Source organism: Trachypithecus francoisi, unplaced genomic scaffold (assembly GCF_009764315.1).
Source record: "Trachypithecus francoisi isolate TF-2019V2 unplaced genomic scaffold, Tfra_2.0 Lachesis_group6, whole genome shotgun sequence".
NCBI classification, from domain to species: domain Eukaryota; kingdom Metazoa; phylum Chordata; class Mammalia; order Primates; family Cercopithecidae; genus Trachypithecus; species Trachypithecus francoisi.
In genome coordinates this window covers 33,480,203-33,507,171 of record NW_022681471.1, presented here as the reverse complement: position 1 = coordinate 33,507,171, position 26,969 = coordinate 33,480,203, and the positions used below count along the sequence as shown (strand labels likewise).

The 26,969-nt window shown below is 42.4% G+C and overlaps 1 protein-coding gene and 2 pseudogenes across 1 annotated transcript; 2 read left to right on the top strand and 1 right to left on the bottom strand.

Annotated features, from left to right (window-relative positions):
* The first annotated feature begins 750 nt into the window (after positions 1–750).
* LOC117078499 lies at positions 751–1,877 on the top strand (annotated as a pseudogene).
* Positions 1,878–2,507: 630 nt separating this feature from the next.
* On the bottom strand, positions 2,508–17,065 carry LOC117077676 (annotated as a pseudogene).
* On the top strand, positions 16,953–25,079 carry PGRMC1 (progesterone receptor membrane component 1). The gene is given in 4 exon segments (XM_033202058.1): positions 16,953–17,391; positions 20,926–20,982; positions 20,985–21,080; positions 23,761–25,079. Coding segments are annotated over 4 exon segments (585 nt in total). The 5' UTR covers positions 16,953–17,063; the 3' UTR covers positions 23,865–25,079.
* Positions 25,080–26,969: the final 1,890 nt, after the last annotated feature.

Here is a 26,969-nt window from a genome sequence, read left to right as displayed (position 1 = left end):
TTTGTTTTCTTTTAATTCATCATTGTCTTTATTTTATAGTAGGAAAACTAAGGCATTTCATGAAAAACGAAGTAAATTGTACAATGCATAATACAGTCAAAGATCTTGACATAGAACTGGTGTCTTAACTATCATTTTTCACCTTTAATCAATAAACATTATTCCTCTTTAAAGACAATGAAAAATTACTCATGTTAAATATAGAAAAAATAAACATCATTAATTAAACACTACATCTGTAACTCTTTACATTAACACTCAGGAGTAAAAACAATAAAGATTTTTGTTATGGCTTCGTGTTTCTTTAAAATATTAACTAAAATAGATTTCTAATTTGGGAAACATGACTAATGCCATTTGGTTTTAAAAAGAATTGTATCTTAATCATCAAGCTAAAGACACAGCAACAAAACAATGACATGGTCACTTGAAGTGTGTCTCAGTCTAATTTTCACCATCTAATAAGACACCCTTTAAGTAATTCCAACAAAAACTCTAAGAAATTCATCGATCAACTTCCAAAGCACGTCAGGGAAGATGCTAAAACAGTGGACATTGAGAACAACAGCAGCAGAACATCTTATTTAAACTTTTGAGGTAATAAAACAATACAGAAGTGAGAACCCTTGTGAAATTTTTTTTCTTGTTTTGGTTAACAAGATCATTAATACTTTACAAACTTCACACATGTGGCACACTGTAAGGTTTAAAGAATAAAATAAGGGCCTTTCTGCCCGTGGACGCCGCTGAAGAAGCATCGTTAAAGTCTCTCTTCTCCCTGCCCTCATGTCTAAGTCAGAGTCTCCTAAAGAGCCCAACCGGCAGAGGAAGCTTTTCATTGGAGTGTTGAGCTTTGAAACAACCAATGAGAGCCTGAGGAGTCATTTTGAGCAATGGGGAACCCTCCTGGACGGTGTGGTAATGAGAGTTCCAAATACCAAGCACTCCAGGGTCTTTGGGTTTGTCGCATATGCCACTATGGAGGAGGTAGATGCAGCCATGAATGCAAGGCCACACAAGGTGGATGGAAGAGTTGTGGAACCAAAGAGAGCTGTCTCAAGAGAAGATTCTCAAAGACCAGGTGCCCACTTAACTGTGAAAAAGATATTTGTTGGTGGCATTAAAGAAGACACTGAAGAACATCATCACCTAATAGATTATTCTGAATAGTATGGAAAAATGGAAGTGACTGAAATCATGACTGACGGAGGCAGTGGCAAGAAAAGGGGCTTTGCCTTTGTAACCTTTGAAGACCGTGACTCCGTGGATAAGCTTGTCGTTCAGAAATACCATCCTGTGAATGGCCACAACTGTGAAGTTAGGAAAGTCCTGTCAAAGCAAGAGATGGTGAGTGCTTCATCCAGCCAAAGAGGACGAAGTGGTTCTGGAAACTTTGGTGGTGGTCGTGGAGGTGGTTTTGGTGGGAATGACAACTTTGGTCGTGGAAGAAACTTCAATGGTCATGGTGGCTTTGGTGGCAGCCCTGGTGGTGGTGGATATGATGGCAGTGGGGATGACTATAATGGATTTGGTAATGATGGAAGCAATTTTGCAGGTGGTGGAAGCTACATTGATTTTGGCAATTACAACAATCAGTCTTCAAGTTTTGGACCCATGAAGGGAGGAAATTTTGGAGGCAGAAGCTCTTGCCCCTATGATGGTGGAGGCCAATACTTTGCCAAACCACGAAACCAAGGTGGCTATGGGGGTTCCAGTAGCAATAGTAGCTATGGCAGTGGCAGAAGATTTTAATTAGGAAACAAAGCTTAGCAGGAGAGGAGAGCCAGAGAAGTGACAGGGAAGCTACAGGTTACAACAGATTTGTGAACTCAGCCAAGCACAGTGGTAGCAGGGCCTAGCTGCTACAAAGAAGACATGTTTTAGACAAATACTCATGTATATGGGAAAAAACTCGAGAACTGTATTTGTGATTAATTGTATAACAGGTTATTTTAGTTTCTGTTCTGTGGAAAGTGTAAAGCATTCTAACAAAGGGTTTTAATGTAGATTTTTTTTTTGTACCCATGCTGTTGATTGCTAATTATAATAGTCTTATCGTGATGCTGAATAAATGTCTTTTAAAAAAATAAAATAAAACAAGCAAGAGAGCTCCCTGAAATAAGAAACACTGCATTATAATAACTTTTTTTTTTTTTTTTTTTGAGATAGAATCTCCCTCTGTAGCCCAGGCTGGAGTGCAGTGGTGCAATCTCGGCTCACTGCAACCTCAGTCTCGCGGATTCAAGCGATTCTCCTGCCTCGGCCTCCTGAGTAGCTGGGATTCAGGTGTGCGCCACGACGCCCCGCTAATTTCTGTATTTTTAGTAGAGATGGGGTTTCACCATGTTGGCCAGGGTGGTCTGGAACTCTTGACTTCAAGTGATCCACCCTCCTCGGCCTCCCAAAGTGCTGGGATTACAGGCGTGAGCCACCGCGCCCAGCCGTATAACTTTTATAGGCACACACTTCCTTAAGTTTCAAGCGAGTTTAAGTTCAACCCTTGTTATTCACGAGGACTTCAAGTAGGCCAGTTTACAAACAAGTATGAGCACCCTACAAATGGCTCTTACTACAGAATTCTTAGGATAAACGTGTTTACACTTTGAACAGTCACGTGAGTATCGTAAAGCTGGCGATTGTATGTTACTATCCAGTGAAATTGCTTGCCTTCCTTCATGATTTCTTCAGTCCTTTTTCCAGCAGAGATAAGATTTTCTAAAAAGTCTGAATCTTCTAAGTGTAGCTCATCACTGGTAAAAGCTAGAGCATCCCATCAGCAGTTAACAAGGTGATCGGCAGCCACCTTTCCAGTCCTTCTAATGCCAGATCCAAACAAAATTTGTGCAAATCAGAGAGAGGCAAAGTTTTCAAGTCTTCTCATTTCGTAGAACTGTGGGGGTGCCAGCCAAATTTCTTTTGATAAGAAACTTTCAGTTGCCTTTGATGGCCATGACCAGTGACAGCCCACCACCTCCGCCAAGTCGAGGTAGACTGGCAGCGGCTCGCGCAGGCAGCATAGGAAGAAGGAAGCTTCGAAGAGGCGAGTTGCGCCACGCGAGAAAGGGGTAAGCCAGACGCTCCAGTGGTGCAGCGCCCAGATGTCGGGCGTGCAGCCGAGGTGCGCTCACAGCCGCAGGAAGTGGCGCGAGTCCTGGGCGCAAGCGGGCGCAGCAGGCGGCCAGGCTCGGCTGCAGCTCGAGGGCGAGGCCGGGCTCTGGCGCAGGACCCGGGCGGGGAGGTCTTGGGCGTTGCTCTATTCTTGAAGCCAGTCATCCTAGCGGAGGCTTCCTGATGACCCACTTTTCTGTCTGAGGGCAGAGGTCACAGTACCCCTAATGGGCCTATTTAGTGATAGAGTCCTGGTAGTCATTCCTACAGCCCGAGGCTATAGCCTGTTCTTCCAACCCTTTCACTGATTTTTGTAAGCTCTTAATTCCCTGTGTCCCATCCTTTTCTCCTCTAAATAACTAAGCAGTTTCTGTTTCTCACCACTGTACAGCGTCTAATACAAGGATGAAATTAAAAGTTATGTTTAGGACATGTAAATATTCTGATACCTATTGATGTCAAGTATGCCTAATGTATACAGGATCTGGAGTCCAGGGGTAAGGCCAGGGTAAAAAGTTTATTTTATGCTTTTTTCTCCTTCCTTTTGTCTTTCATACAAAGTTTAAATATGTGAGTCTTAAGTATATGAAAAACATTAGGACTGAATGAAATCACCTGAGCAGAGAATGAGACCAGATGCTGGCCCAGGATGTATCTGGGGCACTCCAACATTTAAAAGTCTGGCAAAGGAGGTGTAAATGGTATGGGCAGCTGAGAAGGAGTAGTGAATAAGAAAGGAGAAAAACCATCAAAGGATGTGGGATGTATCCCAGAAACTAAGTAAGAAAAGTATTTCAGGGTGTAGTGATCAACTCCATTAAATGTTGTACTCTGTGTACAAAGTGCTCTGAGCATACTTTGTACTCTGAGAGACAGAGTCCAAAGATAAAGTTACAAAAATGTCCATGGAATCAGAACATAAATAAGAATGGCATTGAAGGAGTGATGCAGACAAAAGCCCAGCAGAGTAAGTGGAAGAGAGAATGGGAGGCAAGGATGTGGAGATGATACATATAGACAACTTTTGTAGAAGTTTGGATACACAGGGAACAGAAAATGGAGGGGAATAGCTACTAGGAAGATTTGGGGTTAGGGAAAGGTTTTTGGTTTTGGTTTTGGTTTTTTTGTTTGTTTGTTTTTGTTTTGTTTTGTTTTTTTGAAACAGGGTTTCTCTCCCATCGCCCAGGCTGTAGTGCAGTGGTACACTCTTGCTTCACTACAACCTCCACCTACCAGGCTCAAGCGATCCTCCTGCCTCAGCCTCCCAAGTAGCTGGGATTACAGGCACATGCCACCACACCCAGCTAATTTTTATATTTTTAGTAGAGAACAGGCTTTCACCATGTTGGCCAGGCTGGTCTCAAATTCCTGACCTCAAGTGATCTGCCTGCCTCGGCCTCCCAAAGTGCGGGGATTACAGGCATGAGCCACGGCACCTGGCCCTGGGGAAAGTGTCTTAAAAGAGAAGAAACACTAAAGCATGTTTATCTGCTCATAAGTACGATCAAGGAGAGAAGAAGATAAACTATGGGAGCCTTTGGGTATATACCCAGTAGTGGGATGGCTGGGTCATATGGTACATCTAGTTCTAGATCCTTGAGGAATTGCCATACTGTTTTCCATAATGGTTGAACTAGTTTACAATCCCACCAACAGTGTAAAAGTGTTCCTATTTCTCCACATCCTCTCCAACACCTGTTGTTTCCTAATTTTTTAATGATTGCCGTTCTAACTGGTGTGAGATGGTATCTCATTGTGGTTTTGATTTGCATTTCTCTGGGTATATACCCAAAGGATTATAAATTATTCTACTACAAAGACACATGCACACGTATGTTTATTGCGGCACTATTCACAATAGCAAAGACTTGGAATCAACCCAAATGTCCATCTGTGACAGACTGGATTAAGAAAATGTGGCACATGTACACCATGGAATACTATGCAGCCATAAAAAAGGATGAGTTTGAGTCCTTTGTAGGGACATGGATGCAGCTGGAAACCATCATTCTTAGCAAACTATCACAAGAAGAGAAAACCAAACACCGCATGTTCTCACTCATAGGTGGGAACTGAACAATGAGATCACTTGGACTCGGGAAGGGGAACATCACACACTGGAGCCTATCATGGGGAGGGGGGAGGGGGGAGGGATTGCATTGGGGAGTTATACATGATATAATGATGAATTGATGGGTGCTGACGAGTTGATGGGTGCAGCACACCAACATGGCACAAGTATACATATGTAACAAACCTGCACGTTATGCACATGTACCCTAGAACTTGAAGTATAATAAAAATAAAAAATAAAAAATAAAAAACCCTATGGGAGCCAGGGTTTTGCGAATTAGGCAAATAGATGCAGAGTTCAAGGGGAAGGCCCTTGATAGGAGTAAAGACACTCTCTGCACAGTACCAAGAAGGAATACAGAGAATACAGCTGCAGGTAGGGTTTGGTGGGTTTGGTGGCAGGGAGATGATAGTTTACATCTAATTGTTTCTATTTTCTTAAAGAAATGAAATGCAATATCATCAGCTGAAAGCAAGAATAGAGAGGTGGGCTCTTCCTCATTCATTATCCCCTGGTCGCCACTGACCTGCTTTCTGTCACTATATGTTAGATTGTATTTTCTGGGCATTTACATAGATAGAATCATATACTTTTCGTCCCAAATTATTTCATGTTTAATATGTTGTTGTGGATGTTTTAATGTTGTTGTGGATGTTATTGTCTCTTTCTTCATTTTGATTTCTGATTGTTCATTGCTATTGAATATTTAGAATATAGGAATAAAATTGATATTTATATGTCAATCTTGTATCCTTTAGCCTTGCTAACTTACTCATTCGTTCTAGTAGCTTATTTGTAGAATTTGTTGGATTTTCTACATAGATGATCATGTCATCTGTGAATAAAATAGTTTTGATTCTTTTCCAAAGTTTTTTTTCAAGGAAGACCAGCAAGTAGAGTACTGTGCTTTCTGCTACGATGTTCAGTTGTTTATGTGCAGTTAGGAAATGGGGGAACAGTTGGGTTTAATCGGAGCTGGGCTTTTGAAAAGGTCTAGTGTATGACCAAGAGAGGGTGGCTAACGTGGGGTAGAGGAAAAAGTGTTGGAGGTGAAGAAAGTCAAGGAAGTGGAAGTCATAGTGTGGGATGGGTCATCCACATTAATGTTAAAGTCACTAAAAATGATGGACCAGCATCAGCATGGGGAGGACAACTGAGTCTGGAGGGAAAGACTTCCTCAATAGAATTTACACCCTCCACTGTTATGGGCTTCTGGGGAGTCATGGGTGCGGGTGTGCGGACCAGGACGTGGATCCTGGACACTCTGGGACACTGCCTCCCAACCACAATATGTGCCTAGGCTGGGGCATGTAGCTGATCCACACTCCACTCCTCCCCACCCTCAGAGACCTTTGAACTGAACTCTCGGTTCAGCTCAAAGCTTTCAATAACCTAGAGACTTTTTGGAAACAAAGTCCTCTCTACTTTCTTCCTGGCATACATAAAGCTCAGATCTCCTTGTCACAAAGCCCTGGCCATCCTCTGTGGCAAGAGTAAGAGAGAGAAAGATAAATTTTGTTTAGCGATGAACTTATATAGCAAAAAAAAACAGAAGACAATTCATTTTCAATTAGATTATCTTACCACACCAAAAAAAAAAAATCAAGGAAAGGATAATTCCCACTTATTAACTCTAGATATTTCAGATTGGTGGGAAAGTGGGATCGTGCCTGTATACATGCAAAGGGATGGAATGTGTGTGTGTGTGTGTGTGTGTGTGTGTGTGTGTGTGATGTGGGTCACATACAAGCACAAGGAAATAGGGGAATGTCTTTGACACCTTACTGCCTGCCACTTCTTTGATGGTCTCTCCTATTTTATTTAAGTCTCCTGTCCCAGGGCTACTCATACCCTCTTATTTTTCTCAGGCTAAAGAGGATGTCCACTGTGTGTTCTATGGAGCAAAATTCTCTCTACTTCCATCCCTATTCACCAGTTAGCTCTCTTTGAGGTTACAATGGATACGAAAGGGTTAATAAGATTCGAAAGAACATACTATTGCTTTAGCAAACCACTGTGTTTCCTAGGCAACGTAATGCCTGTATTTCTCCTGTTTCTTCCTGTTTCCAAAAGCCCCTATGGAGGGAATGGTAAAAATATTAGCCTTGGCCAATACTCAAGCCCTTGCTGTTTCCCCTCTCTCCCCATTCTGTTCCCCTCACAGTTGACCTTGCCTCCTACTTCATGGAAAACGTTGAAACTGTCAGGTTTGAATTCCCTCTCCCTCTCCTCTTAAAGGAGAAGCTATGATCCTTCCACCTGTTCTTTCGATTTCATCCTCTCTTGTCTCATTCCATGCCACAGGGTTGATTAATACCCACTCTGGGCAGAGCGAGGTGGCTCACACCTGTAATCCCTGCACTTTGGGAGGCCAAGGTGGGTGGATCGCTTGAGGTCAAGAGTTCAAGACCAGCCTGGCTAATATGGCAGAATCCCATCTCTACTAAAGAATTTGGAAAAATTAGCCAGGAGTGGTGGTGGGCACCTGTAATCCCAGCTACTCCGGAGGCTGAGGCATAAGAATCGCTTGAACCCAGGAGACAGAGGTTGCAGTGAGCTGAGATCGCACCACTGCACTCCAGCCTGGGCAACAAGAGCAAAACTCCATCTCAAAAAAAAAAAAAAGTACCCACTTTGTCCTGTACTTTCAACCTCTAAGCATTACTACCTATCTTCTGCAACTGAAGTCTATGACAGTTTTCAGAACAACAAAAATCAAACCAAGGAATCCAATTCCCTCTTTTCCCTACCTCCTTTGCCTTAGTCAAGCTTCTCAAACTTCTTTTTTGAGAGGTAGATCTCCTCAATCCTCATGTTCCACTCACTCCCTAGGCCACTGGAACCAGACTTCCACCTTCTCATGCCACAATAAAGAGTCTGGCATAGGTAACCCAGGACTTCCTAACTGTCTAGTCCAACTTACACCTTAGTTTTCATCTTTCTTGATCCATTTACAGCCCTTGGCACTGTAAACCTCTCCCTCCTGGAAACCCTGTCTCCTCCCTTTGCTTCTATTGGACCACACTATTCTACCATTTTCCTACCACTTGTGGTTTTTATTCTCAATCTCCTTGGTGGGTTTCTCTTCCTCTACTTATTCCTACAATGTTAATCTTCCCCAAGACTCTATCTTGGCCCTCTTTTTCTCTCTGCAACCTGCCTATAAATGCCAGGCCAGTAATATGAGTAAGTAATGCAAGTCTGGTTGATGTGTGGCAATGTAGTATATGCCAGAAATCACAAAGAAATGTGTTCTTGCCCTGTTTTTATTTTAAAATAGTAACCCTGTTCTCTTTCATTTTCCACTTTTGATAGTCATAGGTACAAAGAAATTTTGATTATCCACTTAATTCTGCTTTAACAAAAACAGAGTAAATGTGATAAAAGACAGTTGATACTTGTTCTCAGCATTGGGGATACAGCAGGGAGAAATGGGGCTTCTTTAGGTGTACCTGCTAAAGGAGGCAGCTGCTAATCAGAGATATAATGTCAGATCTTCTCTCTCTCTCTCTCTTTTTTTTTTTTTTTTTTGGAGACAAAGTCTTGCTGTGTCGCCCAGGCTGGGGCTGGAGTGCAGTGGCGCAACCTCAGCTCACTGCCACCTCCGCCTCCTGGGTTTAAGTGATTCTCGTGCCACACCCAGCTAATTTTTGTATTTTTAGTAAAGACAGGGTTTCACGATATTGGCCAGGCTGGTTTTGAACTCCTGACCTCAAGTGATCTGCCCACCTTGGCCTCCCAAAGTGATCTTCTCATTTTTTAAGAGAAGATTTTTATGTCAGAAATGCAGGCTTTATGTAAAAATCTATTGGTTAAGTGCTTACATCTAATATTTTAAAAATTAAAATAATGTGAGGGTCAAATAAACATGTGTTCAAGCCAGCTGTAGTCACCAAGGCTAACAATTTTCAACCTTGGCTTAGAACATTGTGCAATGAGCCTTGAAGAGAGAGAGACCTCTGCCCTATATTCTCCTTGGGATCTAATTCAATGCCAGTAGTCTCAGCTACCAACCATAGTCTGATACCTCCTGTCTTTACCCCTCCAGTCCAGACCTCCATCCTGAGCCCCAGACCCAAATATCCGATTGGACATATCACTGGATAGCACCACCAGAATGTTCTTTATGCCCGTGCTTTTCAAACATTAATGTGCATGTGAATCATCTGGAGGATTTGTTAAAATGGAGATTCTGATTCAGTACGCCTGGCATACTGCCCAAGTTCGTGCATTTCCAACAAGCTCCCAGCGGATGCCAAAGCTGCTGGTTTATGAACCACACTTTAAAACACAACCCCCATTTGCATACAATGTCCTTTTTGCAAGTTTGCTCCTCCTGCTATATATCTTCTTTTGACGAATGATATGCCATCCACCCATGCAAAACTTGGGGGCATAAGTCAGATGTAGAAGGAATGGGAGAAATAGAGGAGGAATCCAAAGTCCTGTCCCATCCAGCTCCTTAACATTTATCACATGTATCCTTGCATTTGTGTCCTCACTATCCCAACACTGATTTAAGTCTTCATTTTCTCCTGCGGTAAGGCTGGTGTCCCTGCTCCAGTCTCCACACCTCCAATTGCAACCTCCATGTTCCTATGAGCATGACACTTCGAAAAAGCAAAATGATCTCATGTAAAGCATGGGCTCTGGGGCCAGACTGCTGGGTTTAAATCCCAGCACTACTTACTAATTGTGTGACTTTGGACAAGTAACTTAACCTATTTATGTATTGGTTTTGCTCATCTATGAAAAGAGGATGATAATAGAACCTCGCTTGTAAGATTAACGAGATTTGAAGCAGGAAGGGGAATGACCCATGAGAATATCTGGAGAAGAGCATTCTAGACAAATGGAATCACATGTAAAATGTTCATAGCACTCACATTAGCTGCAACATTGGCCACATCATTCCTAGCTTCATTATGGTTGGGGTGTTGAGGGTAAGGAGAAAGTAGAAAGAGATAAAGAGATAAAGCTGGACAAGTAATCTGAGACCAGATCATGGAAGGCTGGGTTGCCTGGGAAAGAGACTCTGTGATGGAGTTTGCTATGTAGAATATTGACTGAAGAGTGCTCTTGGAATTGACACCTGAAATGTAAGACAAGGGAGTACGATAGGGCGGAGGGAGAAGCTGAGCTTCAGTGCAGTCACAATGCAGCTTCCATCAGTCCCACAGGGATTTCTGAGCCTGGTATGACTCTTCAGAGTTTTCCATAGATGGAGAAAGGGAGACAGGCCTTTATATCCTTGTATTGGCCATTCATTACCTGCAGGCTGCACTAAGAAGGATCTGTGACTTTGGGCTAGAAAGCTCTCTTTAGCCCAATGCAATCTTAGGAAGAGGATTTCATTGCAAGCTGTCAGTCACCAACACTTTCAGCAGTTGGGGACCTGGGAGAATGAGTGCGTGGGTCCTGAAGTGGGAGTGGGAGGTGAAATCTGGGTAGGTATCACACCACAGTTGGGTAAACCATGCCAAAGACTCTGGACTTGATTTCACTGACAATGGGGAGTCATTAGAGGGTTTTCCTAGAATGGGACATGCTGTTTTGCACCTCTGTATCTTTGTTCAGAATGCTTTTTTTTTGAGACAGGGTCTCGCTCTGTTGCCCAGGCTGGAGTGCAGTGGCACGATCATGGCTCACTGCAGACTTGACCTCCTGGGCTCAGGTGATCCTCCCACATAGCTGGGACTATAGGCATGTACCACCACAACCGACTACATTTTTGCATTTTTTTTTTTTTTTTTTTTTTTTTTTTGTAGAGACAGGGTCTCACAATGTTGCCCAGGCTGGTCTCAAACTCCTGGGCTCAAGCAGTCCACCAACCTCAGATTCCCAAAGCACTGGGATTACAGGTGTGAGCCACCGCACCCGGCCCCAGATTGCTTCTTCTATCCCAGTGTTTCTGACCTGGATTGGAATCACCTGGGGTGCTTGTTCACATGTTAGAATGCAGGTCAAATAGCTTAATGGTAAACAGCCAAGGTTGGAACCAGACTGACTATATTTGAATTCTGACATTCCACTTACTAGCTGTGTGACAGTGGACAAGTTCCTTAACTTTTCTGTACCTGTTTCCTCAGCCGTGAAATGGAATAATATAACCAACTGCCTCACAGTGTTTTAGGAAGAGTACTCGAGTTAATCCACAAAAGGGCTTAGAACATTGCCTGACAAGTAATAAGTGCTCAAACAATGTCAGCTATTACTAAAGATTCGCAGGCTTTCCCTTGGACCTACTAGATTAGAATCTTTGGTGGCTGGTCCTAGGAGTGGACATTTCAATAAGTGCCCTCCCCTTCTCCAGATTATGCTGATCTTCACTAAAGTTTGAGAACTACTGGTTCCTCAGAAAATTTATCCCCTTCCTTGTCCACTTGGTGAAATGTTTTTCTTTTTCTCTCTCTTTTTTCTTTTTACTGATAGGCCTAACTGGTGCCATGAACATTTTTAAGACTCAGCTCAGTGTCATTTCCTGTATGAAACCTTCCTAGATCACACCTCCCACCATCCCTTGCCAACCTCCCCCTTACCATGTGGAGACCTCAACCGCAGCATCTGTAACCTTTTGACCATCTGTCTCCCCTTGCTAGACTGTGAGCTCCTTCTTTGAGGGAAAGTATTTTGCATCCGTAGGCTCACCACAGAGTTTAGCATAGAGCTAGAGCTCAATCAAGGTTGGCTGAGTGGATGCAGATGGGCAGGTTCCTTTGGGGTCTCTTTAAAATCTCAGCATGAAGTCTCCAGTCTCTGAAATTGGGAATGTGGATCCATACACTATCACTCAAGACATAGTTGGCAACTGTAGAATTTTGTTTTCTAGTCTTTAAATTTTTAAACTTTTTATTGCTTGTTACAATAATAAAAGGAGTTTATATTCACTGGATAAAGAAGATAGCAAAAATTACCTAAAATTACCTATAATCTCACAACCCAGAGATAAGTCTTAACTTTTAGGTGCGTTTCCTTCAGATTTTTTTTCTGTGCATGAGAATTAACATAATGGGTTTCCATACTCAAACTCAAGTCCACAAATATTTATTGAGCACCTACTACATGCCAGGAACTATTCTAAGCACAAGGACTATAACAGTGAAGAATATAGACAAAAGCCTCTGTTCTTGTGTACCTTATGTTCAAGTTGGAAGAGATTTTTAAAATGAGAAAAGATACTGTATATAGGAAGCAGTAAATGCAATGAGGGAAAATGAAGCAGGGAAGGAGGATAAGGAGTAGGAAGAGGGTGTTGTGAGATTTGAAAGCAGTGAGGGAATGACCCATGAGAATGTCTAGGGAAGGGCATTCCAGACAAATGGAATGACAAGTACAGAGGTCCTGAATTGGAAATATGGCTGCTTGTTCAAAGGGCAGCAAGGAGGCCACTGTAGCTGGAGTAGAGTGACCAGGGAAGAAAGTGGTGAGATCCTAATGTCTTAAAGGTAAGTGTGGGTAGAGTACTGCAGATCCTGTAGGGCCTTCTAGGTGCTGTAAGGACTTGAGCTTTTACTCTGAGTGAGATGGGGAGCATCTTTGGATATTTAGGCTGTTTCCAGATTTTGCTATCATGTATCATGCTTTGTGATTCTTCTACACAAATCTCTGTTCACGTCTCTGAACACTTCCTTAGGGGAAATTCCTGGAAGTTAGATTTCTTGGCCACAGACAAGGAATAGTTTGAGGCTTTTATTGCATATTGCCAAAGGGCTTTCTAGAAAGCCTAAACCCTTTTACAACATAATTAAGTTCAACAAATATTTATTGCATGCCTACTGTGTGCCAGACATGGTCTAGGGGCTTGAAATACCTTGGTGAACAAAATGAATCTTGCATTCTAGCAATTTTACTCTTGCCAATTGTGTCAGAGTGCTTGTTTTGCTCTGTGCTTGCCAACACCGAGTATTACCATTCTTAAAAAGCTCCAAGAAACAAAAGAGAAAAAAGAACACTCCAGTCATTTGAATGATGAGAAATGGTGCGTTGTTATTATGTTCCTTTGGATTTATTTGCTTCCTAGTAAGGCTGAATTATTTCCCAAACATTTTCTAGCTAATCAGCCAATTGTTCTATTTTTCTTTAAAAAGCTCTTTAAAACCTTTGAAAATAATTAAAAGGAGACAGAAAGTTTGAAAACACTAAAAGACTTAACATGTATCTTGGGAAATAAGTAGTCCTTGGGTCATGTACATCAGCTTTAGGAATTGATTTGGAGCCAAAGAGCATATTAAGGCAACCCTCATGTTCTGAAGGGGGCTTTTTATTCAGGAGCACACTTGCTTATTTCCAGATAACTTGAGAACTGCCACCCTGGAGGAGACCATTCCACTCAGCATTGATTCTGACATGAGCCTGAATGATGGGATGCTTTTCTTCAACAATCTCTACATTGCAGTGTTAGCTAATAGCCCACTTTATTGAACATCAAATCTGGTTTGCAAGCATTTATATTTTTAAACTGTATCACTTCTTGAGGTCTTACGTTGCACAAGTTTTCTACCCTCCATGTGAAGCAGGACTTCCTTTAATCCATTATCCTCCAAGGGGACACAGAGGTGTAGCAGAAGAGACACTGGACTATGATAAATGAGAATAATAAATCTCTGCCATCCCTCCATGAAAACACTTTCCCCAGATTTAATAGCGGTTACCTTTGAGGAAAGAGAATCAAGAGTGAGGACAGGGACTACAGTTGTCTTCTGTATCTTCCCATAGTTTAAAGTTTCTAACTTTAGACAAATATTACTTTGAAAAATCATTCCAGCAGGGGTTATCTGGGTGGGGAGCTAATGGCTTGGTTTTTGTTTTGTTTTTTACTCTGTGTCTCTCTTTATTGGAAAAAAATGATAAAACTTTTATCATATAAAATTTCCCCCAGTTTTATAAAACAAAGTGTGTGTGTGTGTGTGTGTGTGTGTGTGTGTGTGTTGCATGTCTGCAAGAATATAAGCCAAACGGCTAATGTATGGACCTGATTTAAGTACTGTTTGGGGAACTGGGAGAGGGAGAAAGGAGTTTCATTTTTTACTTTATACGCTCACGTATTGTTTAAGTTTGTTATAGTGAACATGTATTATCATTCTACATTTTTCAGAAAATAAATAATAAACCATTTTTCCCCCGAGGTTAAAAGTGACACGTGCCCATTGTGGATAATATAGAAAGGTATAAAGAAGAAACCAACAATCACAACAGTTAACATTTTAGCATGTTTCCTTCCACACTTCCTTTTATGAATTTTTTGACATAGTTGAATTCATACTGCATATAGTGTTGTATCCTGTTTTTCCCTCAAGATTAAAACACAAGCGTTTTGCCATGTCATGATTGTTGTGGGGGAGAGATGACTGGGCCGGTGGCACAGGGGTAACAGAATTTACCAAGACAGCTTTAGTTAAAAGAAGGTAGATTTATTAGAGAAAGTAGGAAAATATATGTTGCCAGGGAGACAAAGGGCAGCCTGCAAGAGAGGAGCCAACTGCCAGGAGATGAAGGCTTGCTGGAAATTTTATAGGATGGTGTTTATGCTGCCTGTTGAAGAGGTCTTTGTGTAATATTGATAATGCCAAGGTTGCAATGAGCTAACTTACAGGTGTCTGGTGATAGCTGGGCACGGGAAGACTGAGAGTTATTTGCGCAGGAAGGCTGCATTTTGGATCATGAAGAAAGGCAGATTTGTAGCTTATTTGCTTTTTTCTTTTTGCTATTTCATGCTCCCACCAGCCTGATTCCCTTTCCCTAATTAGGACTCCACATGATGATATTTGAATGGCCTTTTAATGGTTTTGTCACAATTCAAGTGCATTAATTAGCCATTTTATTGAAGTCGGACATTTAGGTTGTTTCCAGTTTTTCTGTATTAAAAATGAATCTCTGCTGAGCATCTTAGTAATGAAATATTTGTCTGCATTTCTGTCTCCTTGGGATGGATTCCTAAAATGGAATTACTAGGTCAAAGAACAGATTTCTAGAAGTGGGATTAATGCATAGAAAATATTTTTATGGATAATGAAAGGTTATACCCAACAGTGTATGAGAGTTTCACCACTCTCTTGCCAATACTGTGTTGTCCTTTTTTCCTTTTATCTTTCCTGTAGAAAAGTAGTAGGCGATAGTGGCATCTCCATGCTTTTCTTTTTGTTACTAATGAGACTGAACATTTTCATATGCTTATTCACCACTGGCATGCTCTCTTTTGTGAACTACCTGTTCTATTTTTTCCCATTTATTGACTAGAATCTTATACATTTTATCAATCCAAATGAGCTCTCAAAGAAATATTAACCCTTTGTCATATTAGTTGCAAATGAAAATATTTTTCATAAGTTTATTAGCTTTCTAAATTTTCTTGGTCATACATGTTAAAAGAGATAGATTCTAACTATAGCCAAGTGCCCTCAGTTTGAGCCTGTTTCCCCATGATTAAATTGAAGAGTTTTGACAAAAGATCTGGAGGGGCCGGTTCAGCTAAATCAAATTTAGCTCTGAGAAAAATGCTGGGCCCGATACAAAGACTGTTTGGCTCATTACACTTTATAATGATTTAAGAAGATGTGGGGGGCAGGGATGGAAGCAGTTTTTGCTAGAAATTTTTAGAATTCTGAGGTAGGAAGCCAATCTTTACTCAAGTCTCTTGCGTGTTGGGAGGAGTAAATTATGTGCAAGCCAACAGAACGCTTGGTGGAAAAGTACTGCTCTGGGCTGCAGATGCGTGCACAGCTTGGTTTTAATTATTTTGTTCCCTCTCTATCCTTTCTTCTGCTCCCCTCCCCTGCCACCAGAAAAAGGGCCACATTAGGACGAGGCAACCCCTTCCTCCGTGGAGGCCTGCTTCTGTGCAGTCTGTTAGCACATCAAAGGCCGGATGAAATACCTAGGAAAGGAAGGGACCAGGCCTAGGATCCTTCCAACTTCCGCCTTTGTCTGGGCTCCAGCTCAGGGTTATTGTGACTGCCAAGGGTAGCCTGACAGACTCCAAATAGAAGAACGCTGCCAAACAAAGAAACTTTCACATTATTCTGAGGGGGAAAAAAGAGCAACAAGAGAACGTTGCTTGTTAATGCCTGGTGACTGAGCAAATCAGTAATTGCAAAAGGGTTTTCGGAGAAAAAATTCAAAGTTAACTGGGCGATCCGATTCGTTTCCCCAGATAATAGAGAGAGTTGTGCACTGACTTTAGCAATCCCGGGGGTGTCGGTCCTACAGCATCTGGGGGAGAATTGGGGAAGGGCCATCAAGGAGAGCGAATGGGGGTTCCCAAGGTGAAAATGAGTCGTGTAGGGCTCTAACACAGAAAATGGAGTTCGAAGAACGAGTTTCCTGTCTCCTAAGACAGCTTGGAGGGCCCGGGAACGGCCGGGGGAAGATGAGGGGCTTCGCAACGGGAGGCAGGGGAAAGCCTGCACCAAGAGAAAGGGAGTCGGTGTCTGGCGCGCATCAGGTGGTGGAGGGGCGCTCGCACAGAGCCAGGCAATGCCGAGGCTCTCCCAGCGGGTCGGTCTGCGAGAAGCAAAACAGGGGCGCAGAGGAGGGCAGCGCGTGCGTCGCGCTCAGCTATAGGATGGCGCGAGGATGGCGTGAGGCTGGGCTGGGGCCTCCCAGGTAGAACTGAGGGGGGCACTGCGACGCCGCGGGGGCGCGGCGCGGGACTCCAGAGGCTTTGTAGGGGGCCTGAGGGCTGCCTGACCGGACCGAGCAGGGCGGGGCGCTTAGGTGGCCTTGGGGTAGGCGGGGCTTGAAGGCTCCGCCCCTCCGGCCCCGCCTCCTCCCCGGCTAGTCTTTGGCCGCCGAACCCCGCGCGCCACTCGCTCGCTCAGAGGGAGGAGAAAGCGGCGAGTTCCGGAGCACTGCCTAGCGCGGCCCAACCTTTACTCCAGAGATCATGGCTGCCGAGGATGTAGTGGCGACTGGCGCCGACCCGAGCGAGCTGGAGAGCGGCGGGCTGCTGCACGAGATTTTCACGTCGCCGCTCAACCTGCTGCTGCTTGGCCTCTGCATCTTCCTGCTCTACAAGATCGTGCGCGGGGACCAGCCGGCGGCCAGCGGCGACAGCGACGACGACGAGCCGCCCCCTCTGCCCCGCCTCAAACGGCGCGACTTCACCCCCGCCGAGCTGCGGCGCTTCGACGGCGTCCAGGACCCGCGCATACTCATGGCCATCAACGGCAAGGTGTTCGACGTGACCAAAGGCCGCAAATTCTACGGGCCCGGTACGCGGCCGGCGAGGGGGGCTCGGAGACAAAAGAAGGGGGCCCCCGGCACGGGGCTGGGCGGGAGAGAGGCGAGGCGGGAGCGGGGCGACCCTGAGTGCAGGGAGGAATGGCGGCGAGCTAGGGTAGGCGGATAGGGGACAAGAGGCGCTCCAGAGGGGCTGCGGGCCAGTCGGGGACGCGGATCCCCGGCCCGCGCTGACAGCGCTGGAAGGGGGTTAGAGAAGGAAGGCTGAGGCGCTTAAGCCGGGGATGGGTGGGACCACGAAGCTCGAAGGCGTTGCGGGGGACACATCAAAGCCCAGGCTGTGAGGGAGTTTTCGAAGGACCTGGGCTTGGGGATTCCTGGAAGGAGGAGGGGGTAGTGTCGGGTTCTAGGAAGGAAATAAGGGTGTTCCGAGGGAGGCATGGGGGAGGGCGAAAGAGAGAAAAGGTCCAGACCTAGAGAAGACGGGAAGGCCAATGACGCCGGGAGTAGCTTTGAAATGTGAGGGTATGGGAGAAAACGCCGAGACGAGATTAGCAGCAGGTAAAAGCATTGTGCCCGGTGGATAGTGATGTGTGTGTGCACTCGCGGTGTGTGCATGCGCGGTGTGTGCGCGTTTAGTGTATGTGATTTATCGGGTGTGTGTGTGGTGTGTGCATGCGCGCTTGAAATGGGTCATGCGTCAGGTATGTGTGTGGCATGTGTTTGGTATGTGTGCGCTTGTGCTGTGTGTGGCAGATGGGGAAAGGCTGGAAGGTGAACAAGGAGGAAGGGGGCTGTTGAGGGAGGAATAAAGCTGAATGTGGTGGACAATGGTAACGTGGCAAGCTTTTAAGGTAATATGGTATTTAGTCTATAGCAGGCGAGAAAGGATTAGAAGCCGAAAAAAAATTAAAATGGAGGGAGGGAGGAAGTGGGAGGATACCAAGAAACAAAAGGAGTAGAGCTATGAAGACTGCTGGGTGGGGGGATATCAGAAAAAGCCAACCAGAGGGAAATGAAGAATGGATGACTGCTGCACTGCTGAGCTGTTGGAGGAGGCAGGCCTGATGGGTTCCTTAGAGTCGAGGTTTTGGCAAACCTGGTTGCGTATCAGAATCACCTGATGCATCTGAGGAAAATTACAGATTCCCAGCCTAACCGCCAGAGCTGCAAATGAGTCTCAGGTGGTCCGGGAGTCTGTATTTTTAACATGCTTCCCAGGCGAATTTGAAAAGCAGCCAGGCTTGCGAAGTCCTGCTTTATAGAATACTTGGAGATGAGGAAGAAGAGGTTTTCGCTCCTCCAATATGGACTCCTCTAAACACAGGGAGCTTAGAGGGTGTCCACATGGGCGGCGCTCATTCCACACTGGCCTGAGAGAGGAAAAGTACAGAAGGCGGTACACAGGTCAGACTCAGGCGTTCATTTTAATCTCCCAGTCCAACTGATCAAAATCAGATGTGCTAAGGTTAAGGAACTCAGTTTTTTCTTGCAGACATTTTATTCATTTTTCAGAGACAGGGTCTCGCTCTTGTGTTGCCCAGGCTGGTCTCGAACTCCTGGGCTCAAGCAGTCCTTCCACCTCCACTTCCCAAAGTGCTGGGATTACAGGCATGAGCCACTGCACCGGGCCTGCGGATGTTTTAGAATACCTGCTTTCTGTGGGCATGTAACTGTCAAAATCATTTGAAAACCACACACATTATTTGTCACTTAGAGTAGCACACATAGATGCTTTATCAATAAAAATAATCATGTAAATACCTGTTAATATTGAGCTCAATATTAAAGGAGTGAAAACATGTGCATGAGGCATCATCATGACTGTAGTTTGCAGAGTCATTGAGAGGATGTCAGCCTGCGCACAGAGCACAAAACTGGGAGTCAGGCAACCTGCGTTCTAGTCCTGATTGGGTCATGACTAGCTGTGTGACCTTGTGCAAAGTATTGTTCTCTCTGAGCCTTAGTTTTCCCTCTGAAAAGTGATAAAGATGGCCTATTGTGAGACCTCTGTCTCTATCTTGCACTGTCATTCAGTGAGCCCATGACTACGTGACATCATGGTAGAAAGTGATGCTTCATGTTGTAAAGGATTCCTAAAAATTAGTCATTCTAGTGCCTGTTAACTCTGTGCAAGGCACTGTTGTAGATGTGGGAATATAGCAGTGAGCAAAACAGACACAAATCTCTGCCTATAGAGCTTACATTCTAGTGAATGCATTGAATAATATGTATTTTTTAAAGACTTTTAATGTTCCCACTAGACTTTGTTTAAATATTCTATGAGGTTTGCTTGGTAAAGACTCACTCTACCAAGCCAATGACCATAATTTCTGAAATGGTGAGGTTCAAACCATTACATTTGCCGATTCTGAAGCACTAGGTGCTGCCATTTCCACTAGAGGTGTACATTTATGAAAAATGTGGGCATTTTTTTACCTTCTTTAGTGGATATGGCAGCATGTAATGATGATTAAAAATAAGCATTTTTCTTTGGAATTTTAATTGCATTTAAAAGTCATGAAATTTGTAAAAAATTTCTGAATGTATTGTGGTTTCAGGTGACCAGGCCATGTTGAAACTTGATCTATTCTCATACTTGGCATGGTGGTTACCTACAAACATTTTAATGTCAGGGCTGCTATTCAGTCTGCCTTGGGGGAAACAACACATTGTTTAAAGTACACTGGATTCTCTTCATTAGTTGTGCAATATTTAAATAATTCTAAATATCCACTTTTTGTACCCACAGAATGATTCTCTGCTCTCTTAGACAAAAGTTCAGTGTAATATCACAGATAATCACATTTTATAGAGTTGTTTTGCAGTATTGATTCAGTCTCTTTTCCATGAAAATTGTAGTATTTTCACAGTCTTCTTAAGCCCACCAAAAACAGATAATGAAGACTGATCTCTGTGTTATCTCTTATTTATTGACAGTGAAGGTTATGTAATGTGTATAGATTTTTTAACCACTGATACTGTTATAAAATGGTTCTCCTGCAGATGCCATGAGTTAATATTTAATTGAGCCTTGGAACCAAAGATCTCTATAAGATATCTTTGTTTCATTAAAACATATCAGAATATATTTACAAGGAAATGTGTTTCCATGTACACATCAGGCTTATTGTCTTAAGAAACCATAACTCTCACTGGTGTAGCCCCAAGTGCCTAGAACCGTCAGGCTCCCAGTTCAATGTTCTAAAGTTGAATTCTAACCCATGGACTCAGTATTATCTTGTATGATTCCCTACTACTACCGCTACCCCAAGAGATCACTAACCACGTATGCCTTTTTTTTACTAGCTATTTGGAAACCACAGGAGACTGATGCAATTGTATAGCAGTTTGATTTACTTTTAGTTATTTAAAAGTTAAATGGCAACAGGTCTTTCTACGTCTCCTACGTAATGTTCAGAATATCGGCATTACTATGGTTTCCGAATAGAATTTGATATTCAAAAATGGGGCTATGTTGATGAATAGGGAAGCCATTTTCTGTGTATAAATCACAGAGAAATTGACTGTCTAATAAAGAATGATCTTTGGTTTTGTTTTTGAAGAGGGGCCGTACGGGGTCTTTGCTGGAAGAGATGCATCCAGGGGCCTTGCCACATTTTGCTGGATAAGGAAGCACTGAAGGATGAGTACGATGACCTTTCTGACCTTACTGCTGCCCAGCAGGAGACTCTGAGTGACTGGGAGTCTCAGTTCACTTGTAAGCATTTTTAAAATTGTGCCTGGGTCAAATTTCTACCAGTAATGGGGATTCGTGGCAGGACAATAGTTATTACTAAGCAGCCTGAAACTTGGGTGCATTTTGATAGGCTCCTTAATCTTGGACGGATCAAGTTCATGGCTTGAAGTAATTGTAGCAATGCTGAGTCACTTACTATGATTACATACCAATTTTTAGCCAGTTCTCTATGGAAACTTGGGTTTCTGGTTTTGATTTTAAAATTTTTGAGAGATTTGCACAGATTCCAAATGAGGATTTGGTGCTTGGTGTGTCAGGGAAAGGACAGTGGCCATCTTGGCTACAGAAAGGGATTTTCATAAGCCCTCTCTTGTAGAGCTTGCCGTTTAAAAGCAGCCCACATCTCTGTTGAAGAATGGGAGACTTGTATTCTGTGAAACAGCTTCTCTTTGAATCTAATTGAGCCTAACTATAGGCCTCATCTACAAATGATGCTTATAATGTGCCCAGGAACAATGGTGTCTGCATTTTTAAAAAGAAAGTAAAAGGAGATGCTTGTTTCTGGCTTATGCTATGGGCTGAGGTCTTTAGGGAGAAGTAGGAATGAGGGGTTAAGTTCAGATTTTGAGAATTCAGGAATTGGCTTCTGTCAAATCTAACTGTTTAATTATCACTCTAGCAATATTTCACTGCCGAGAATTTGAGTAAGAGTCTTTCCCCACTTTTATGAAACAGTATATAAAGACCATAAGCATTATTTAAAGATCTTTTATTTAAAATGTAGTTTTCTATGTGTGTTCTCTATAATCAGTTAAATATTACATGTTCTCTTGGCTCTATCCAACCATTTTCTTTGAAAATAATGCTGACTTCAGAGAGAGTTCTGGATTAATAATTAGCCAGATGTGTCTCTGCCTTTGAGTTTGGGTCTCAAGCAGGCTACATATAACTTCCAAGTCTAGAGGCAAGTCTTTATACTTTGGAAAACATAGTTCAGTTACCTAATAGAGTCCCTAATTTTTGGCATCATAAGGATGCCTTTGTATTTAGTTTTCTATGTGAAACCAATGAATTGTAGTGTGTAACTTACAAAGCTCTATTTTCTAGGGCTTGCCTTCATCAATGGGAGAAAAAGTGTGATTTTTTTTCCCCACTTTAAGGCTAGCCCCAGATACTGTTGTGACACCTCAGCTATACTCAAAGCTGGTGTGGATTCCCCTTAAGGCAGGTTTCCCAGGCGCCACCCAGCTTTTATTTGTCTCCCACAGTTCCAATTGTTCCCAACAGTTATTTCACACAAAAGCAGCTTTAGTTACCTGGTTAGACAGGTTGGTTACTCCTCTAATTCCTACTCATATTCAGGAAGAAGAGACTCTTGGCTGCGGACATTCAGATGATCGACCCTGCATTAGTTTGGCTACAGTGATGTGGTGGTTTGCTGATGCCATCTCTTCTCAAGTCTTTTGCATTCTGGTTTTCACCCTACATCTGTTTTCTCCAACACCTCCAGTCATCTCCTGGCTCCTTTACCACTTCCTTTAACCACCTATAGGTTTTTCTCTGTGATGGGAAAAACATTCTGTCTCCTGCTATCCTCTTCATCTATGAGACTGTTATTCCTTCCCTTCACTGTCAAACTTCTTACAAGTTTTTGTTCCTAACCACTGCTTCATTTCCTCTCTATACCTTCTTCCTCCCTACAGTATGGCTTCTATCCCCACAATTGGATTGAACTCTCTTTCTGAAAGATTTTCAGGGAAACCTTTTTTTTTCTTGCCAATCCTGACTTCACTTGTCCATTCCATGTTGTAGATCTCCTGTCATGTGAGCCTCCAGAATGGCTCCCTCCACAGAGTTTCCATTTTGGTCCATGGGAACTCCAGTTTTCACTTAATTAATTCGTGCTTCCAGTTTTCTTTCAAAGTACTTCTCATCTGTCCTTTTCCATTCCCTGGACACCACCCTACTCCTGCCTCTGGTTCCTTTGCATCTGGATCTGCACGCTAGCCTCCGGATCGCCCTGTCCCCAGCCTCTCCTTACTGAAATCTGCCCTATGCACCACATTGATAATACTGTTGTTAAAACACTATTTTACTGTGTCATTCCTTCGCTTATAAAACTTCAGTGCCCTTTGCCACCTGTAAGTCCAGTCTCCTCAGGCTGGCTTTTCAGATCTTTTGTAATATTTCCTCACACTACTTAGCCAATCTTATCTCCTACTAACTTCTAAATGTTAACTACTCCTGCCAACTTGGTCTCTTTACTGCTTCCCAGATACATTGTCTCACCTGTATGCATTTGTACATGGCGTTTTCATTTTCTGGAACTCCCTCCCTAAATCCCTGTATACATTTTTTCCAAAATATATCCTCCTTCCATGAAGTATTCTGTAACCCTTCTGATGAACTCATAACTTGCCCTTGTTCTTCTAAACATTCCCTACACACAAACAGTTCATTTTGGCATTACCTTGCACACTCATTGCCAGACATTGCCACCTGTTTTATATGTCTATCTTCTGAATAAAACGAATTCCCTGTTAGCAAGGACGGTGGTATAAACCACCTTTGTATCCTTCAAGAAGCCCAACACATTGCTGAGTATATTGTAGGCCTCTAATAAATGCTTTAAATTGAAATGTGGTAATGATGTTTTAGAAAGAATGAGAATGACCATTTGTGTTTTCTTCTCTACCTCCAGTCAAGTATCATCACGTGGGCAAACTGCTGAAGGAGGGGGAGGAGCCCACTGCGTACTCAGATGAGGAAGAACCAAAAGATGAGAGTGCTCGGAAAAATGATTGAAGCATTCAGTGGAAGTATATCTATTTTTGTATTTTGCAAAATCATTTGTAACAGTCCACTCTGTCTTTAAAACATAGTGATTACAATATTTAGAAAAATTTTGAGCACTTGCTGTAAGTTTTTTAATTAACATCACTAGTGACACTAATAAAATTAACTTCTGTCTTGGCATGCATGATGTGTTTGTGTGTCACAAATCCAGAAAGTGAACTGCAGTGCTGTAATATACATGTTAATACTGTTTTTCTTCTATCTGTAGTTAGTACAGGATGAATTTAAATGTGTTTTTCCTGAGAGACAAGGAAGACTTGGGTATTTCCCAAAAAATCTTAAATGTGCACCAAGAACAAAGGATCAACTTTTAGTCATGATGTTCTCTAAAGATAACAAATCCCTTTTTTTTTTCTCAATTGATTTAACTGCATGATTTCTGTTTTATCTACCTCTAAAGCAAATCTGCAGTGTTCCAAAGACTTTGGTATTGATTAAAGCACTGTCCAGTAACAAAATGAAATCTCAAAACAGAGCTCAGCTGCAAAAAAGCATATTTTCTGTGTTTCTGGACTGCATTGTTGTCCTTGCCCTCACATAGACACTCAGACACCCTCACAAACACAGTAGTCTATAGTTAGGATTAAAATAGGATCTGAACATTCAAAAGAAAGTTTTGAAAAAAATAGCTGGCTGGCCTGAAAACCTAAATATAAGATGAAGATTGTAGGACTGTCTTCCCAAGCCCCATATTCATGGTGGGGCAATGGTTATTTGGTTATTTTCCTCAATTGGTTATTCTCATTTGAAATGAGGGAGGGACATACAGAATAGGAACAGGTGTTTGCTCTCCTAAGAGCCTTCATGCACACCCCTGAACCACGAGGAAACAGTACAGTCACTAGCCAAGTGGATTTTAAAGTAAAGTATATTCATAAGGTAACAGTTACTCTGTTGTTATAAAACTATACCCACTGCAAAAGTAGTAGTCAAGTGTCTAGGTCTTTGATATTGCTCTTTTGGTTAACACTAAGCTTAAGTAGACTATACAGTTGTATGAATTTGTAAAAGTATTATATGAACAGCTAGTGAGATTTCAAACTCTTGTAATTGTGGTTAAATAGTCGTTGTATTTTCTTGTGAACTGTGTTTAATGATTTTACCTCAAATCAGAAAACAAAATGATATGCTTTGGTCAGTTAATAAAAATGGTTTTACCCACTATAGTGTGGTGACTTATTTAAATTTTTTAAAAAAATCTTATTCTAGGGAATCTGATTCAGACATTTTACTTTGGCTTAAAATTCAGTTTCACTTTTGAGTGCAGAGTTTTTGTATTCCAAAAGAAACAAGTGGCAAAAATTCACGGAGACCCCACACCAAAAACAAATACCAGCTTGTCCTGTTAAGACATAGTGAATTGAATTGCTTTTTTTGTGACTTGTCGAAGTTTTGCCTAAATCACAGCTTTCTAAACTGTAAATGGCAGACCTCCACCTTGAAGTCTATAGCCAGGTTCTTAAGAAGTAGTGTTACTGAAGCCTTTGTCATTGCCAAGTACTAAGGAAGGGTTTTGGGTTTTTTTTTTTTTTTTTTTTTGAGGCAGAGTCTCACTCTGTCGCCGCGGCTGGAGTGCAGTGTCCCGGGTTCACGCCATTCGCCTGCCTCAGCCTCCGAGTAGCTGGGACTACAGGCGCCCGCCACTTCGCCCGGCTAGTTTTTGTATTTTTAGTAGAGACAGGGTTTCACCGTATTAGCCAGGATGGTCTCGATCTCCTGACCTCGTGATCCGCCGGTCTCGGCCTCCCAAAGTGCTGGGATTACAGGCTTGAGCCACCGCACCCGGCCTGGGTTTTGGGTTTTTTTGTGTTAATGAATTTTCTGATCAGGAAAGTATCAGGAATCCTTACAGTAGCAAAGTTAATTCACCTCATGTCAAAAGAAGAATAACAGATTTGCATATGCAGTTAGTTGTATAAACAAAGACAACCTATTAGTGTTTTGTCATTTTAATGTTAACATTGGCAGAGTTTTCTTACAAGAGATATACTCCCTGAACCAAAGAAATTTCAATTTTTCATGTTATCAAACCACACTGCAGGTACTTGTGAGTTTTTTTAATGTGTTTTTTTTCCCACTTGGTTTCATTCACCAAATGTTTGAGTGCCTGTTTTGTGCCATGTAACATGTTATGCCTTATGCTTTGGAGAGGGAGTGGGGGAGAGAAGTTGGGCCCACCTTTGCAGCCTGAAATCTCATGTGCATGTGAAGATTAGGCTATTCATTTTGCAAAGTTAAACAGAAAATATCTAGAGCAAGCTTGTCCACCCATGGCCCACGGGCTGCATGCAGCCCACGACAGCTTTTAATGTAGCCCAACACAATTTGTAAACTTTCTTAAAACATGAGTTTTTTTTCACAATTTTTTTTTTTTTTTTTAGCTCATCAGCGCTCATTAATGTTAGTGTATTTTATGTGTGGCCCAAGACACCCAGGGCTGAAGGAATTGAGGTGACATTCCATGGAGTCAATTTTGCTACCTCTTATTAGCACTGATAAAATGTGCTAAAGGGAGGATCATCTTAAATCTAAATATCATGATTTCAGTTTGTTCAAAATGAAAAGAAAACTATAGTCTTTAGTCCCATGAACTCTGACAATGTCAGTTTCCACAAAACGGGAAAACTGACATAGAAACGATATTAAAATTAGGCATCTGTATTCCCACAGAAAATGTTATTGTGGATGTGCAACATGCTAGCCAATACATGTGATAAATGAACAAATAATATTCACTATAATTTTATTTTTAATATATCTGACAATTGAATATGTATTACTTCTCTAACAATGCAAACGAGAAAAGAGATCATCAACAATAGCACAAAGCAGCATACTGTAACTAGAAACTTTCCCCCAAAGGTGGACTTATCAGCATTTATTTAAAAATGAATATTTTAAACAATTTTGCAACAAGTAAAAATATGTTAATTTAGTTTTTATTTTCAAAATTACCAGGTTACATGGCTTTCTACCTGAGAAATTTAAACAAATTGAAAGCACATTGACATATTTTTAGTCTTTTGCATTACTACCAGCAACCCATACAAAGAA